At 41.5% G+C, this 16,869-nt stretch overlaps 1 protein-coding gene across 1 annotated transcript; it reads left to right on the top strand.

Moving 5' to 3' along the window:
- The first annotated feature begins 694 nt into the window (after nucleotides 1–694).
- LOC110521438 (E3 SUMO-protein ligase PIAS4-A) lies at nucleotides 695–9,754 on the top strand. Its single transcript, XM_021598984.3, has 11 exons — nucleotides 695–742; nucleotides 1,742–2,120; nucleotides 3,869–3,953; nucleotides 4,055–4,096; nucleotides 6,582–6,672; nucleotides 6,781–6,909; nucleotides 7,084–7,189; nucleotides 7,304–7,377; nucleotides 7,864–8,024; nucleotides 8,611–8,756; nucleotides 8,937–9,754. The coding sequence occupies exons 1-11, from the start codon at nucleotides 716–718 to the stop codon at nucleotides 9,182–9,184; spliced, it is 1,488 nt and encodes a 495-aa protein (XP_021454659.3). The 5' UTR covers nucleotides 695–715; the 3' UTR covers nucleotides 9,185–9,754.
- Nucleotides 9,755–16,869: the final 7,115 nt, after the last annotated feature.

Here is a 16,869-nt window from a genome sequence, read left to right as displayed (position 1 = left end):
ATTTCTGTTCTTCAGCACAAATCACAAAGTTTGGAAATCCAGAAATGGATCTTCAATGGAGAGTGTGAAATCGGGATTTATTTAACTCATGACTGCTCTAATTCAATGCACTGCATTTTCAAATTGAAAATCAAATATAACCTCTCATCAGAATGTGACTTCAGTACGCTACATCTGTGTACTGCATTTTGACTTGACTCCCTGGGATTATTTAGGTTTTGTGTTAAAAAAAAAAAATATATATATATATATATATATACAAAGCATTTACAGTTGATAGCTAATAGTTCATTGCAAATCCCGAAGTGGATGTTTTCGCTCGGTCAGGAGTTGATTTGGCCATGTGCCTCTCCCCATTTAACAAGTCATGCTTTCCTCTGGTGTTGAATTTGAATTATTTCCACAACGCATATTCTCTTTGTCTCGGTAGTATAAAACTCAGCAAACACCAACGTTCAGCTATTTGGAGGCTGGTTATGTTTTCTTATAATTGAGGCCTAACATGTAGGGGAGGCCTGTCTTTTAGTGTTTAAAAAAAAGTTGTACTGTCACTTTAAAACAATGCTGGCACGCCTACTTTCAACACACTCCTTGAGGCTCGTGATGTAGTTGCGCTGTGATTGGAAGCAGAGAACCGTCGACCAGCGACCCCTCTGTCTCTCATTGGCGAAGGACTGTCTTTCGGCTCTGGCTCTCGCGGGGCTGCTGTACGAAGATGGCGGCCGAACTGGTGGAAGCGATGGTAAGCAGAGCTCCGCTCGCCTGGGTTGATAGAAAAGGGTCTGCTGTAGCGTGGGGGATGGCCTGCTAGGCTGGGAAACTGTAAGGGTGTGTCATGAATACTGTCTAAAATGGTTTAACTTAGCTACTTAGTGATGGTTGATTAATTGGTATATTGAAACTGTTTTCCGTGCGCTGCTAAGTGCGTCTAGTTAGCAGGGACATGGCAAAGTGATGAGACCATAAACATTCGCCAGCAGGGAGTCGGCGTGAAATTGTACCATTCAGTGTTTAAGCAAGATATTGCATTAAGCATTCGGGCCATCCGTTGTCCATTTGACTTGTCAAATGACAGCGGATGTATTGTCGGATGTATTTTCAGTATTGGGGGTGACAACAGAACAAGTGGAGTTAGCTTAGCTATGTAACCAATAGCCTAGCCTCTGTTGTCAGACAAGGCAATTGCTCAATGCCGCTGTCTGGACAAAACAGTAAGCATGTCACTGAGGCTTATGCACGAACTGTAGAAATTAAGTCAGTTGATGAGATTGACTGATGTAGCTAACTTGTAAGGTCATTTTCTTATTAACTAAATAGCTAGCTAACGTTCCATGCATTGCTGGGTCTTCGATTATACCGGTGTTGTGTCCTATAGTAGTTAAATGAGGGACCAGTCTCGGTTTTGCTTGCAGGAAATAAATGTATGGCGTTAGGAACAGAAGGGGCTCATAGGTCACGTTACTGAATTCTAGAGGGTATGGATGGGAAATATTGCTCCAAGCAAATACTGACACTGATATTTCAACCCAGCAAAAAAATAAGTTGGAATGACCTGAGTATACACTTTTAAAAAAACTTTTTTTTAGACACCTGTGCCCATCTCTTTGTGTAGGCTATTTTTCTTATTGGGACTTGCCTGGGTCAAGGAATCCAAACCAAAGATTGTAATCCAGAATCAAAGATGGTAATCCCAAAACCTCCCCTCTTCTTCCTGTCCCTCTCTCCATTGTCTTCCCTCCAGAACATGGTGAAGAATTTTCGGGTGTCTGACCTGCAGACGCTGCTGGCCTCCATGGGCCGCAGTAAAAGTGGTCTGAAGCAGGACCTGGTGGGACGGGCGCTGAGGCTGGTGCAAACAGAGTGCAGCCCAGAGCTGCTGAAGAACGTGCGGCAGCTCTATGAGTCACGCTTCCCCAAGGCGTCGGGTTGGCTGGCTGCCCGGCGCCCGGAGGGGGTCTCTGTGGCCTACTCCTCCCTCAGCTCCTCGCCCACTGGCACACAGGGCACAGACTACCTCAACGGCATCCCCAAGCTGTCCTCCACACCAGCAGCTGAGGTCAAGCTGGTGTCACTGCCCTTTTACCAAACTCTGGAGAAGCTGTTGCTGCCAACGGAGCTGAGTGAGTGATTTTTGTATTATTTTTTTTACTCGCAGTGACATGTCAGGCTAGTCTTTGTAGAGAGGCCCAAACATTTTTACTGCTGAAACGATAAAGCTCAGAAGAATACTTCCTGGTCAGGTCTTGTGGTCAGAAAACCCCCTGGCAATTGGGCCCTGGCCCTACACATACGGTGCATTCGGGAAGTATTCAGAACCCCTTGACTTTTACCACATTTTGTTATGTTACAGCCTTATTCTAAAATTTGATTTTCTTTTATTTATTATTTTCTTTATGTCCCCCTCAATCTACACACACTACCCAATAATGACAAGGCAAAAACGTTTTTGGAAATGTTTGCTAATTTATATATAAAAAATAAACTGAAATATCACAATTTCAGCCCCTTTAGTCAGTACTTTGTTGAAGCACCTTTGGCAGGGATTTACAGCCTTAAGTCTTCTTGGCTTTGAAGCTACATGCTTGGCACACCTGTATTTGGATAGTTTCTCCCATCCATCTCTGCAGATCCTGTCAAGCTATGTCAGGCTGGATGGGGAGCTGCACAGCTATTTTCAGGTCTCTCCAGAGATGTTTGATCGGATTCAAGTCCGGGCTCTGGCTGGGCCATTCGAGGGCATTGAGACTTGTCCCGAAGCCACTCCTGTGTTGTCTTGGCAGTGTGCTTAGGGTTGTTGTCCTGTTGGAAGGTGAACATTCGCCCTTAGTCTGAGGTCCTGAATGCTCTGGAGAAGATTTTCCATCAAGGATCTCTCTCTACCTTGCTCCGTTCATCTTTCCCTTGATCCTGACTAGTCTCCAGACCTTGCCGCTGAAAAACATCCCCAAAGCATGATGATGCCACAACCATGCTTCACCATAGGGATGGTGCCAGGTTTCCTCTAGACGTGCTGCTCTACCATAAAGGCCTGATTGGTGGAGTGCTGCGGAGATGGTTGTCCTTCTGGAAGGTTCTCCCATCTCCACAGAGGAACTCTGGAGCTCTGTCCGTGACCATCAGGTTCTTGGTCACCTCCCTGATCAAGGCCCTTCTCCCCTAATTGCTCAGTTTGGCTGGGCGGCCAGCTCTAGAAAGAGTCTTGGTGATTCCAGATTTCTTCCATTTAAGAATGATGGAAGTCACTGTGTTCTTGGGGTCCTTCAATGCTGCAGAACATTTTTCGGTACCCTTCCCCAAATCGGTGCCTCGACACAATCATGTATCAAGGTCTACAGACAATTCCTTCGACATGGCTTGGTTTTTGCTCTGACATGCACTGTCAACTGTGGGACCTTTATATAGACAGGTGTGTGCCTTTCCAAATCATGTCCAATCAATTTAATTCACAACAGATGGGCTCCAATCACGTTGTAGAAGCATCTCAAGGATGATCAATAGAAACAGGATGCACCTGAGCTCAATTGAGTGTGCATAGTAAAGGGTCTGAATACTTATGTAAATACGGTATTTCTGTTTGTTTAATACATTTGCAAGCATTTCTAAAAACCTGTTTTTGTTTTGTCATTATGGGGTATTGTGTGTAGATTGAGGACAAATGTATTTTTTATCAATTTTAGAATAAGGCTGTAAGATAACAAAATGTGGAAAAAGTCAAGGGGTCTGAATACTTTCCCGAATGCACTGTATATTACTGATAGAAACATGCCATGGCATTAAAATTAGAAGTACTAAGGACATTTTGGACATTGCACAACATCACTATGCTTCGTAATGTGTATGATCTATTTTTCTGCACCTGTCCTTGTAGTTGCCCAGAACAGTGAGAAACTGCAGGACAGTCAATGTGTATTTGAGCTAACACAGAGCCAAGCGGACCAAGTCAGAAACTCAACGTGAGTATAACACTTTTATTAAAAGTTAACTGTCTATCCTACTGCTTGTGACTTTGAATGAGCACTGAGGGTACCATAATTTTTCCCTCTTGTTGTTTCAGTGAGCTTCGGCCAGGAATGAAGGCAATCCAGGTGGTTCTTAGGTGAGTTAAGATGTCAAACCGTTTTACACACAGCAGCCCACCAATCCTACTGTTAATATAGTTGCATAGATACGTATAGTTGATGCATACAGTACCAGTCGAAAGTTTGGACACACCTACTCATTCAAGGGTTTTTCTTTATTTTTTACTATTTTCTACATTGTAGAATAATAGTGAAGACATCAACTATGAAATAACACATGGAATCATGTAGTAACCAAAAAAGTGTTAAACAAATCAAAATACATTTTATATTTGAGATTCTTCAAAGTAGCCACCCTTTGCCTTGACAGCTTTGCACACTCTTGGCATTCTCTCAACCAGCTTCACCTGGAATGTTTTTCCAACAGTCTTGAGGGACTTCCCACATATGCTGAACACTTGTTGGCTACTTTTCACTCTGCAGTCCAACTCATCCCAAACCATCTCAATTGGGCTGAGGTCAGGTCATCTGATGCAGCACTCCACCAATCTCCTCCTTAGTCAAATAGCCCTTACATAGCCTGGAGGTGTGTTGGGTCATTGTCCTGTTGAAAAACAAATTATGGTCCAACTAGGCACAAACCAGATGTCTGTGCCTAGTTGGCGTATCGCTGAAGAATGCTGTGGTACACATGCTTATTAAGTGTGCCTTGAATTCTAAATAAATCACTGACAGTGTCACCAGGAAAGCACCATCACACCACCACCTCCTTGCTTCACGATGGGAACTACACATGCGGAGATCATTTTATCACCTACTCTGCGTCTCACAAAGATACAGTTGGAACCAAAAATCTCCAGTTTGGACTCCAGACCAAAGGACAGATTTCCACCAGTCTAATGTTCATTGCTGGTGTTTTTGGCCCAAGCAAGTCTCTTCTTCTTATTGGTGTCCTTTAGTAGTGGTTTCTTTGCAGCAATTCGACCATGAAGGCCTGATTCACACAGTCTCCTCTGAACATTGGATGTTGCAATGTGTCTGTTACTTGAACTCTGAAACATTTATTTGGGCTGCAGTTTCTGAGGCTGGTAACTCTAATGAACGTATCCTCTGAAGCAGAGAACTCTGGGTCTTCCTTTCCTATGGTGGTCCTCATGAGAGCTAGTTTCATCACAGTGCTTGATGGTTTTTGCGACTGCATTTGAAGAAACTTTCAACATTCTTGAAATGTTCCGTATTGACTGACCTTCATTTGTTAAATTAATGATGGACTGTCGTTTCTCTTTGCTTATTTGAGCTGTTCTTGCCATATGGCCAAAATATTGCTATCTTCTGTATACCCTCCTACCTTGTTACAACACAACTGATTGGCTCAAATGCATTAAGATAGAAATTCCACATTAACTTTTAACGAGGCACACCTGTTAATTGAAAGCATTCCAAGTGACTACCTCATGAAGCTGGTTGAGAGAATGCCAAGAGTGTGCAAAGCTGTCATCAAGGCAAAGGCTGGCTACTTTGAAGAATCTCAAATATATATTTTTTTCTCTTCTCTTTTTTTTTCTACTACATGATTCCGTTTGTGTTTCATAGTTTTGATGTCTTCACTAATATTCTACAATGAAGAAAATAGTAGAAATAAAGAAAAACCCTTGAATGAGTGTGTCCAAACTTTTGACAAGTACTGTACATGTTAGGTACATACAGTCGATTTGTAAAACTCAAGTATGCAGTTATAGCCTATGCCATATCAGTATCTAGGTTTATAGCAATTTGTTTAGATTTTCATGCAAATATTTGCTTAAAATATGCACATTTCACAAGCAGTGGTCGATTTCCATCAAACTGTCTTGTTTATTAAAAGCTGTGCGGAATGACATGCACATAAAAAGCACTTTGTCGTAAAACTTTTAATTTACCAAAACAAAACAAGTACAATGAGTTTCCATCCAGTTTTTAACTCTGCCGTTGGTTTTGGCACAAGAAGTCTGCAACAAACGGTAAATGTGCCCACTTGTCTTAGCACGTGTGCTCTAGCCAACAGCTCGCAGAGGGTAGGCTTCATGATGACATTTTGGATAAGCGCAAGATCATTTTTATTTGTCAATTGACAGCCAAGCATTGATCATGTCACTAGCGTCAAACTAAGACCCTCAATATTTACTGGAAAGGAGCATTAAGATCATCACTGTGCACTTTCACCACCCTGTGAAGTTCATCAATTATTTCATCTGTAGCCTAATAAACTGCAGTGCACATGCTTTTCTAAGTCATGGGAGAACCACGCAACATTCTACAGTTTACTTTGAGATGATGGTTTTTTGTTCTGTTGACATTTGGAAAGTTTTCCTCTACAGTGTCCTCGTTTGTCAACAGTGAAAGTAAAAAAATTTAAAAAATGGTGTACAATTTGAAATGTGTGTATTGAATGACATCTGACCACCTCAACCATTCATTGGGAATGGCTCCGTGTCTGAGCCATTCCCTGAGCCATAAATGTTGCCACTTATCTAACACTGCTAACCAATCAACCTCCTATGCTGTTTTTACGATGCTTTACAGAATCTGTTACACAGACTCCATCGGTGTCCAGGAAGATCAGTACCCTCCCAATATTGCTGTCAAAGTCAACCAGTCTTACTGTCATGTACCGGTGAGTATTCAAGATGGGGAATCACATCAGGCATACAAACCAACCAACTAATCAGAAGAAAATGCCTAAATATTTGAGGCTTAACATGCCTATATTTGTTGTGTACAGGGTTACTACCCTTCTAATAAGCCAGGTGTGGAGCCGCGTCGGCCCTGTCGCCCAGTCAACATCACACCTTGGTTACAACTCTCCACTGCCACCAACCGGGTCACTGTCACATGGGGCAACTTCGGCAAGGTCAGTCTCTGGTTGACACTGTTCTGTAATTGAAAACCTCGCTGCTGTATTCCAAATGGTTTTTTATTCATTTTTATGACAAGTTTTTGAAATGGTGTGGTTTGTTTTCTGTAAAAATTCATATCTGCTGCTTTCCAGTGTTCATTCTGCTCACTGCTCTCGTTCTGTGTGCAGCGCTACTCTGTGGCAGTGGATTTAGTGAGGGTCTTCACATCAGCAGAGCTCTTCGGCCAACTCAAACACTGCTCAGTGGAGAGTGCAGAACGCTGTCGTGAACGCAGTAAGTGGCCTCAACATTTTTCTTTCTCCCTGTTTTCCATGCTTCTTGCATTTTAGTGATGTTCACTGTGTAATGCTGTGTGATGTTCAACTAGTTTCTCTCTGCTGTGTCCAGTCCAGGACAAGCTACGCTTTGATCCAGAGAGTGAGATCGCTACCACAGGGCTACGGGTGTCCCTCATCTGTCCTGTGAGTATCTGGCTCCCACCCTAATCCATATCCACCCAAGAGAGGAAGTCACAAACCTTTCAGTTGTTTCTGACCAAAAAAAGAGAACTCACGACAAACAGGTTACAACCCACCATTTGTCCACAGCTTAATAATCAAATCAAAGTGTATTCGTCACATGCGCAGAATACAACAGATGTAGGTAGACCTTACCGTGAAATGCAGAATACAACAGTTGTAGACCTTACCGTGAAATGCAGAATACAACAGTTGTAGACCTTACCGTGAAATGCTTACTTACAAGCCCTTAACCAACATTGCAGTTCAATAAATAGTTAATAAAATATTTACTAAATAAACTAAACTAAAAATAGAATCAATCAAAAAGTAACACAATAAATGTAAATAACAATAACTAAGCTATATACAGGGGGTACCGGTACTGAGTCAATTTGCGGGGTTACAGGATAGTCGAGGTAATGGCATGTCTCCCTTTCCTCCTCTCAGCTGGTGAAGATGCGGATAGGTGTTCCATGTCGGGTGATCACCTGTGCCCACCTGCAGTGTTTTGACGCGATCTTCTTCCTGCAAATGAATGAGAAGAAGCCCACGTGGACCTGCCCTGTGTGTGACAAGCAGGCTCCCTTTGAGCTGCTCACCATCGATGGGTAAGTAAGGCACGTTGAGACTTACTAGCACTACCCTCACAGGAATTTGAGAACCACGCTTCCTCTTTGCATGGGTCAACCTTGGAAACAAATATTTTGATTTTTGGAGCAATTTGTAGACTCCTGTTAAAACCTGCAATGGCTTACCTACACTGGGCTACATTTTCAATAAGGCTGTTGCCTCTCCCTGTTCTATTGTGGAACAGAGTAGAATAGTAGAAATATCAAACCATTTCCATTGGGCTCCTGAGTGGTGCAGTGGTCTAAGGCACTAAATCTCAGTGCTAGAGGTGTCACTACAGACCCTGGTTCGATTCCAGGCTGTATCACAACTGGCTGTGATTGGGAGTTTCATAGGGTGGCACACAATTGGCCCAGCGTCGTTAGGGTTTGGTCGGGGTAGGCTGTCATTGTAAGTAAGAATAGATTTTTGACTGACTTGCCTAGATAAATAAAATTCCACAAACTTCCTAACTAAGATTTGAAAGTTGATAATGTGTGTTGTGGGACACATCCGATCGATCCCTTCTTGTGTGTCCTGATATGATATGTACTTCTCTTACGGACTGTTTGTCTCATGTTTCAGGCTGGCATCTGAGATCTTAAAAGAGACCCATGAGGATATTGAGGAGATTGAATATCTGACTGACGGTTCATGGAGACCCATCCGAGATGAGAAGGAGAAGGAGAGGGAACGCAGCAACACGCCTGACTACCCTGTTCTGGATATATGTAAGTGCATGTCAAATATTGCCATTATTGCCTTTTTGACAATTGCAGACTAACGTTTTGATTTTTAATTTAAGTTTTCAAAATTAATTTAAGATGCCACGCTGTGTAGGTCATGTCTGTTTATCTTTTTTTAAACAGCATTGGTTTGTAATAGTGTGTGAACCTGTTCCTTCTTCTCAGGTGTTCCTGAGGTAAATGGCCACTCCCCGGCCCACAGCAGCACCAGCCAGACGGGGAAGTCAGGAGCTGGGTCCACGGCGGGGGGGGCGGGAGGAGGAGTGGTGGTTGATCTGACTCTAGACTCTGAGGAGGAGGAGGAGGGGGGAGGGGCTGGAGGAGACAGCGACGACACTGAGGACAGCCAGGACAGCCCCGCCCCCAAGAGGGGCCGATACGACTATGACAAGGACCTGGTCACAGCGTACTGACTGGCGGACTGACCCCACAGACTGGGAGAGAGGGTTGGGCTAGGTTGGAGGACTGGAAATCATTAGTCCCTACTACATCACCCGCCCCCACTACTCTAGCATATATTCACACAGACACATGCACATACATGCACTGTCAACCTCTGGAGTGGTTAGGCTTCCTCAATACACCACTGGAAAAAGCAGCTCCCTGACACTTGTGACCCTCCCCCTCCCAGCATTCAAATTCTGTATCCTCCATCATAAAGACCATTGAAAAGAGTAACCTCCCGAACTATTTATCCCCTCCATCTTCTTGTACTTTGTATTTGACTTGAACTTAAGGCTCTCAAAGCCACAAGCATTTGGTGTTTGCGTCTCAGAATTTCGTCACTTTTTGTGATCGCAGGCAGTGGGAGATATGGAGCCTCCTCAGTAGTTCAGTGGTAAGAGGTCAAAATAACTTAAATGAATCATTTGGGACACGAACAACAGACTAGATTTTTCTGGAATATGATTAAATTGAACACCCCTACTTTTTCGTTCTGTTTAATTTATTCAGACAATGAAAATAAATTAGCTCTAACAAAACCTTTCCCCATTTTTATTGTCTTTAAATGCTGACAACCTACCTCAGTCATACACAGCAAACTTACTTGATCAGAGAGAGTAGCACCTGAACTAAGGTTGCTATAGTATTTAACAAGAGGGTCTATTTTTATTGTCTAACTTTTTTTCGCTCACTCGCCTCACTTTTCCAAACAATTTATGTATGGCCTTTCTAAGGAATGGGTTATTGGAATCAGGGTCGTGTTTATTAGGGCACATGTTGCAAAACATATTTTTATGGTTTGTAACAGAATGAGCATTTCTTATTGGACAAGTACAGTTGGTACCTCCCTATTTAACTCCATTCGAGCATTTTTGTTCCAATTTGTGCCTACTGAATACGACCCAGGAATGCTGTGTCTTTGACAAGTTATTGTATATACCCCTCATTGCATTGAAATCTACGATTTGATTTGGTGGCTGAATTCATATGACAAGCAATTGTCTTTGTGGAGAGTTTGCAAAAACAAGCAGTTCTCATTTGAGGTTTTGGAACATGCTCTTTTCAGATTCTTCCCAGTGTTCTGTTTTGCCAGTGTTGTTCATATTGATCAAGGAAACAAATGCAGGATGTATTCTTTTCACTTGCCTATTTCATGTCTGTTTTCAACAGTTGGATAGTCTAGAGACTGACTACTGCTGCATTCAACCTTCCCCTGATATCCTGAGAGCTTTGCAGGGTTTTGAACTGGACTAGAGTTCTTTTTTTATTTTTATTTTTTATTGAATAAGGCTCTAACTAAAGAATGATCATGTCACAAATATTAGTATCCACACAATTGGTCAAGATCATGTTGAGGCATGATCTTGTTGTTAGGTCAGATTTGGGTGCCTTTTTGTTTTGAGTTAAGATTGGTGGAGGCTGGAGCCCACAGTTGTTTGGCTACTTGAGCTGGTCTACACAGGAAGGCTCAGTAAGAAAATGAATGAACTTATTTTTTTTTTGTTTCCCTGGAGTGGAAGACTTGAGGGATGTATCTTCAGATCTGGAATGGGATTCATTTGTTAGTGTCGTCATCCTTTTTGACTTAATTTTCTTCGTCTTAAGTATTTTATTTATTGATATTTGATTGCTTCGCGTCTTTTATTTGAATGGCAGTTTATATTAAAATGTACAAATGTCTCAATGGAAAGAGTGCTTTACCAGAGCATTTATATACGGCTCTGATCTGTACACGTTTTCAGTAAGGGATAGCAGAACACTTACGAAGTTTGGACTTTTTGTGGAAGAGTGAATGATTGTGGCACAAAGCACTGCCATTGTTAGACAGGTTCCATTCCTTTTCCTCTGAGGAAACTTAGCACTTCTAACCAATGACACATTCTGCCTCCTCCCAGTTCAAAGATATTACCCTCAGAAATCAGCATTTAATATCACATAGATCCTAGATGAATGTCCTCTACATCCGTAATAGCTTCTTCAGAGGAGCTTTTTTCCACAGGCACAGTTAAAATTGTAATAAACAGTTCATCTTTTGATGTTGTTGAGAGAATTTGGCTACATGGATGGTATGAGTTTAAATATCCTCTCACTTTTATTTACTTTCCAGGTCATTAGATTCCTCACCCCAAGATAGTCCCTGTTTTCATTCAGAATTGTAGAGATGGCATTTCTGTTTTTATAGAACTGTGTGTTCTAAATTCCAAAAATGTCTCATGGTATTGATGATGCATGCATTTGACTAGCATATTGATATTTTGTGATCATCCTGAATTCAGACTTGCGTAGACATTTTGTCCAAAGTGTAGTAGTATACCTAATCTAATAATGAGATGGTAACGACCTTGAGGAAATTTATGGGCTCTGGTCTTTTATGTTAACCTGGTCTTCCAATATTCTGCAGTACTCATGACATGTCCATATAGCTTGCGGATTGTTATACCGATTGGTGAGTCCTGTAAACATGGGAAACCCGCAATGATTGATGGCACTTTCTGTAAAAGAAACTCAAACCGTAGCCATGTCCCTGAATGACAGTCGTTGTACAACTTAATGCATTTAAGCAACATGTTAATACATCTTGCAGAATTTAATCTTCAACTAACATAAATTACTTTACAGATTTAAATCACATTGTTTAAATTTACAGGTGCAAAAGTGTAGAAGAACATCGCTGCACAGATAAGATTTCCTCAAGCTTTTTCATATCGTGGGCAAGGCGAGAGAGGTGAAGTACATGTTGTTTCTAAGGAACTCAATTATAATAATGCTTAAGGTAGCATGAGCAGTGGCTTGCAATCCTTGATGTAAATGTTTTGTTTGTCTTTTTATATGTTCATATTAAAAGACAATACAATTAAAATATTTTATTAAGCTTTGAATTGCCTCCAGTTGTTCCGAAAGTCCAATAAAATCACAAATACCAGTGATGGAACTGATGCCACTTTAGGTGTAAGGGAGGTGGTTGAGGTGTAGATTGGTGTGATGTCCTGTACCTGACACATTTGTCTCCTGTTCAAAAAGAACTAAAATTCTAAATAATCGTATTCGAACACCTGTTATTGATGTGTGGAACTAATTAAAACATTTTTTAAATCTAATGGTCTTAGAAACTTTTAAAGCTAAAATTACTTAACTGAAGTTCCTTCTGGAAAAAGTGATTTAAAACAAACATTTAATCATGATCAAATGACTTTTGCCAGTTTTCCCATAGGTAATCAAATTGTATTTGTCACATGCTTCGTAAAACAGATGTGGACTAACAGTGAAATGCTTACGTATAGGCCCTTCCAAAAAAGTGCAGAGAAAGAAAATAGAGAAATAATATTAAAGTAAAACACATAGTAATGACCAATGAGTAACGCTAACTTGGCTATGTACAAGGGGTACCAAGTCGATGTGCAGAGGTACGAGGTAATTGAGGTAGATGAGTATATACATATAACTAGGAATAAAGTGACAGATGGTAAACGGTAGCAGCAGTGTTGGTGATGAGTCAAAGTTAGTGCAAAATAAATAATGGCTATCAATTTATTAATGATCAGTCTTTTATGGCTTGGGGGTAGAAGCTGTTCAGGATCATGTTGGTTCCAGACTGCATCGATACCGCTTTCCGTGCAGTAGCAGAGAGAATCGTCTATGACTTGGGTGTCTGGAGTCTTTGACAATTGTTAGGGCCTTCCTCTGACATCGCCTGGTATAGAGGTCCTGGATGGCAGGTAGCTCTGCCCCAGTGATGTACTGTGCCGTATGCACTACCCTCTGTAGCTCTTTGCAGTCGGATGCCAAGCAGTTGCCATACCAAGCGGTGATGCAGCCAGTCAAGATGCTCCCAATGGTACAGTTGTATAATCCTTTTGAGGATCTGAGGGCCCATGCCAAATCTTTTCAGCCTCCTGAGGGGGAAAAGGCGTTGTCGAGCCCTCTTCACGACTGTGTTGGTATGTTTGGACCATAATAGATCCTTAGGGATATGTACACCGAGGAATTTTAAGCTCTCAATCTGCTCCACTTCAGGCAGTTCTATGTGAATGGGGCTGTGCTCGGCCCTCCGTTTCCTGTAGTCCACGATCAGCTCCTTTGTCTTGCTGACATTGAGGAAGAGGTTGTTCTGGCAGCAGACTGCTAGGTTTCTGATCTCCCTGTAGGCTGTTTTATCGTCGTCTGTGATCAGGCCTACCACCCTTGTGTCATCAGCAAACTTAATAATGGTGTTGAAGTGTAGCCCGACCACGCAGTCGTGGGTGAACGGGGAGGACAGGAGGGGTCTAAGAACGCACCCTTGAGGGGCCCCTGTTTTGAGGGTCAGCGTGGCGGATGTGTTACCTACTCTCACCACCTGGGGGTGTCCCGTCAGAAAATCCAGGAACCAGTTGCAGATGGAGGTGTTCCAGGGTGTTCCAGTCCCAGGGTCCTCAGCTTAGTGATGAACTTGGAGGGCACTATGGTGTTGAACGCTAAGTGAAGTTCTCCATCCTAAATGTAAGCCTTTAATAGTATCTTGATGCACGTGTCTAAGTAACATACTAAAAAAATCCCCATCAAAATCTGTCAGTTTAAGAAAAATATGTTCTCTATCCGGCTATGTCGCCCTTCTGCATCTGCGGTGGAAGGTGGCCGAGCTACAGCGATGTTTGTTAGGCCATGAAGCATCACTAAAATCAATCTTCTCATGAAAACGTCTGTAGCGTCCGAACCATTTGGGTTACAAACTAATATCACCCCACTATGGAAAGGGGAGATTCTCATAAACACTATGTTCTCCGTTTTGCTTTACGACCCCCACAAGTGTCACAGGACTTGTCTGAAGGTAATCGGTACTGTTATTATTTTTTTAAGTTATGGAGGTCGTTGTGTCCAAAAAACAATATTTCCTTAGCTTTCTTATCTCCTAGGAATAGAAAAAACACAACCTTATTCTATATGATTTTTTTCCCTGTGTTCTGCCATTTAGAAGTGTTTTTCAGTATGCTTCTATGAACAATAGTGGTCAAATTTAAATATTTTATCAAAATTGTTGTATATAGAGTACCAGTCAAAAGTTTGGACCCACCTACTCATTCAAGGAATTGTCTTTTTATTTTGACTATTTTCTACATTGTAGAATAATAGTGACGACATCGAAACTATGAAATAACACACAATCATGTAGTAACCAAACAAGTGTTAAACAAATCAATCTATTTTAGATTCTCCAAAGTAGCAACCCTTTGCCTTGATGACAGCTTTGCACACTCTTGGCATTCTCTCAACCAGCTTCACCTGGAAAGCTTTTCCAACAGTCTTGAAGGAGTTCCCACATATACTGAGCACTTGTTGGCTGCTTTTCCTTCACTCTGCTGTCCAACTCATCCCAAACCATCTCGATTAGGTTGAGGTCAGGACATCTGATGCAGCACTCCATCACTCTCCTTCTTGGTCAAATAGCCCTTACACAGCCTGGAGGTGTGTTGGGTCATTGTCCTGTTGAAAAACAAATGATAGAATGGCGTATTGTTGCAGAATGTGATAGCCATGCTGGTTAAGTGTGCCTTGAATTCTAAATAAATCACAGTCTTACAGCAGAGCACTATTACACCACCTCATCCATGCTTCACGGTGGGAACCACACATGCAGAGATCATCCGTTCACCTACTCTGCATCTCACAAAGACAAACATTTCAAATTTGGACTCATCAGACCAAAGGACAGATTTTCAACAGTCTAATGTCAAATCAAATCAAATCAAATTTTATTTGTCACATACACATGGTTAGCAGATGTTAATGCGAGTGTAGCGAAATGCTTGTGCTTCTAGTTCCGACAATGCAGTAATAACCAACAAGTAATCTAACTAAAAATTCCAAAACTACTGTCTTATACACAGTGTAAGGGGATAAAGAATATGTACATAAAGATATATGGATGAGTGATGGTACAGAGCAGCATAGGCAAGATACAGTAGATGGTATTGAGTACAGTATATACATATGAGATGAGTATGTAAACAAAGTGGCATAGTTAAAGTGGCTAGTGATTATTAAGGTTATAAGGATGCAGTAGATGATATAGAGTACAGTATATACGTATACATATGAGATGAATAATGTAGGGTATGTAAACATATTAGGTAGCATTGTTTAAAGTGGCTAGTGATATATTTTACATCAATTCCCATTATTAAAGTGGCTGGAGTTGAGTCAGTGTGTTGGCAGCAGCCACTCAATGTTAATGTCCATTGCTTGTGTTTTTTTTTTTGGTTACTACATGATTCTATATCTGTTATTTCATAGTTTTGATGTCTTCACTATTATTCTACAATGTAGAAAATAGTAAAATAAAGAAAAACCCTGGAATGAGTAGGTGTGTATAAACGTTTGACTGGTACTGTATACAGTTGAAGTAGGAAGTTTACATACACTTAGCTGGAGTCATTAAAACTCGTTTTTCAACCCCTCCACAAATGTCTTGTTAACAAACTATAGTTTCGGCAAGTCGGATAGGACATGTCCTTTGTGCCTGACACAATTTTTCCAACAATTGTTTACAGACAGATTATTTCACTTATAATTCGCTATGTATCACAATTCCAGTGGGTCAGAAGTCAAATCAAAGTTTGTCACGTGCGCCGAATACAACAGGTTCACCTTACAGTGAAATGCTTACTTACAGGCTCTAACCAATAGTGCAAAAAAGGTATTAGGTGAACAATAGGTCAGTAAAGAAAGAAAACAGTAAAAAGACAGTGAAAATAACAGTAGCGAGGCCATATACAGTAGCGAGGCAACATACAGACACCGGTTAGTCCGGCTGATTTAGGTAGTATGTACATGTAGATATGGTTAAAGTGACTGTGCATATATGATGAACAGAGAATAGCAGTAGCGTAAAAAGAGGGGTTGGCAGGTGGTGAGTGGCGGGACACAATGCAGATAGCCCGGTTAGCCAATGAGCGGGAGCACTGGTTGGTCGGCCCAATTGAGGTAGTATGTACATGAATGTATAGTTTAAGTGACTATGCATATATGATAAACAGAGAGTAGCAGCAGCGTAAAAGAGGGGGAACACAATGCAAATAGTCCGGGTAGCCAAGTTTACATACACTAAGTTGACTGTGCCTTGAAACAGCTTGGAAAATTCCAGAAAATTATGTCATGGCTTTAGAAGCCTCTGATAGGCTAATGATATATTTCAAGGCCTACCTTCAAACTCCGTGCCTCTTTGCTTGACATCATGGGAAAATCAAAAGAAATCAGCCAATATCTCAGAAAAAAAATTGTAGACCTCCACAAGTCTGGTTCATCCTTGGGAGCAATTTCCAAATGCCTGAAGGTACCACGTTCATCTGTACAGTACAGTACAAGTATAAACACCTTGGGACCACACAGCCGTCTTACCGCTCAGGAAGGAGACGTGTTCTGTCTCCTAGAGATGAAAATACTTTGGTGCGAAAAGTGCAAATCAATCCCAGATCAACAACAGCAAAGGACCTTGTGAAGATGCTGGAGGAAATCTGTACAAAAGTATCTACAGTGGGGCAAAACAGTATTTAGTCAGCCACCAATTGTGCAAGTTCTCCCACTTAAAAAGATGAGAGGCCTGTAATTTTCATCATAGGTACACTTCAACTTTGACAGACAAAATGAGAAAAAAAATCCAGAAAATCACATTGTAGGA

Source organism: Oncorhynchus mykiss, chromosome 4, assembly GCF_057628025.1.
Source record: "Oncorhynchus mykiss isolate SJ-2025 chromosome 4, ASM5762802v1, whole genome shotgun sequence".
In the NCBI taxonomy this organism is placed as follows: domain Eukaryota; kingdom Metazoa; phylum Chordata; class Actinopteri; order Salmoniformes; family Salmonidae; genus Oncorhynchus; species Oncorhynchus mykiss.
The sequence above is the reverse complement of the archived record's forward strand: the minus strand, read 5'-3'. Positions and strand labels throughout refer to the sequence as shown.